General features: G+C 15.5%; 1 protein-coding gene across 1 annotated transcript, besides 5 other annotated features; it reads left to right on the top strand.

Moving 5' to 3' along the window:
- Positions 1-63: 63 nt before the first annotated feature.
- Positions 64-107: a repeat region.
- A 1-nt stretch (position 108) lies between these two features.
- Positions 109-685, top strand: FPSE_11275 (uncharacterized protein; the record flags this gene model as incomplete). The annotated part of the gene is made up of 6 exons (XM_061988470.1): positions 109-116; positions 345-370; positions 455-462; positions 503-505; positions 573-580; positions 676-685. Coding segments are annotated over 6 exons (63 nt in total), but the record flags the coding sequence as incomplete, so codon positions are not given.
- Positions 136-328: a repeat region.
- Positions 361-470: a repeat region.
- Positions 512-559: a repeat region.
- Positions 686-723: 38 nt separating the features above from the next.
- Positions 724-745: a repeat region.
- Positions 746-975: the final 230 nt, after the last annotated feature.

The following is a 975-nucleotide window of genomic DNA, read 5'->3' as shown; positions in this document are numbered from 1 at the left end:
TTATTATTTAAATAATAAAGAAGGTTAAGAATTTTAATCTACTTGCTTATTTAGTCTACTTACTTATTAACTATATTAATATTAATAGTTTAATAAAAATAAAAATAGACTATTAAGTAAAGCTATAAAGCTACCTTATTAATTATAAAACTCTATATTAAAATAAAGCTATAAATTTTTAATAATAGCTTATACTTTATTTATTTAATATAATAATAAAGAAAAATAAATAATATATTTAATAAGTAAGCTACTTAAAATTTTTAATCTTTTTTATTATTTAAATAATAAGATTTCTATAATCTATTTAATTAATTAAAATTAATTACTATACTTTTCCTTAGATATATAATAGTTAGGTTTTTAAAAAGTAAATTAATTTATATTAGTTTATATTTATAGAGTTATAAGATATTTAAATTAAGTAATAATAAAATATTATATTTCTTAATAGTAAATAAAGTAAATAAGGTATATTTAAGTAAAGATATCTTATTAATAGCTAGTAAGCTAAATATATTAATTAACTTTAAGTAAATATATATAATATATTTAATAAGTAAGTAAGTTAGATAAGCGAGTAAGTTAAAAATTCTAACCTTTAGATTTATAATTACAATAAGATTATAATAACCTATTTAATCAGTTAAAATTACTTACTATACTCCTCTCTAGATATCTCTAGAACTACCTAATAGATCCTTATATTATATCTAGTCTTACTATATATATTATATTATTAAATGCCTAATTTAATTAACCTTCCTTAATTATTACTTCTTAATAATTTACCTACTACTTATATATTAATATCTATCTAATTAATTACTTATAATACTTCCTCTATAGTTATAAGGTCTCTTTTTTATAGTCTAGTTCTTTTTAACTTTTAATATTAATTTAGCTTTTTATTTCCTTCTTAAAGGTTTTAGATTTTATTTCTTATTAAGGTAATCTTATATATAATTCTTTTTA

Source organism: Fusarium pseudograminearum (assembly GCF_000303195.2).
Source record: "Fusarium pseudograminearum CS3096 unplaced genomic scaffold Unplaced206, whole genome shotgun sequence".
Taxonomy (NCBI): domain Eukaryota; kingdom Fungi; phylum Ascomycota; class Sordariomycetes; order Hypocreales; family Nectriaceae; genus Fusarium; species Fusarium pseudograminearum.
The sequence above is the reverse complement of the archived record's forward strand: the minus strand, read 5'-3'. Positions and strand labels throughout refer to the sequence as shown.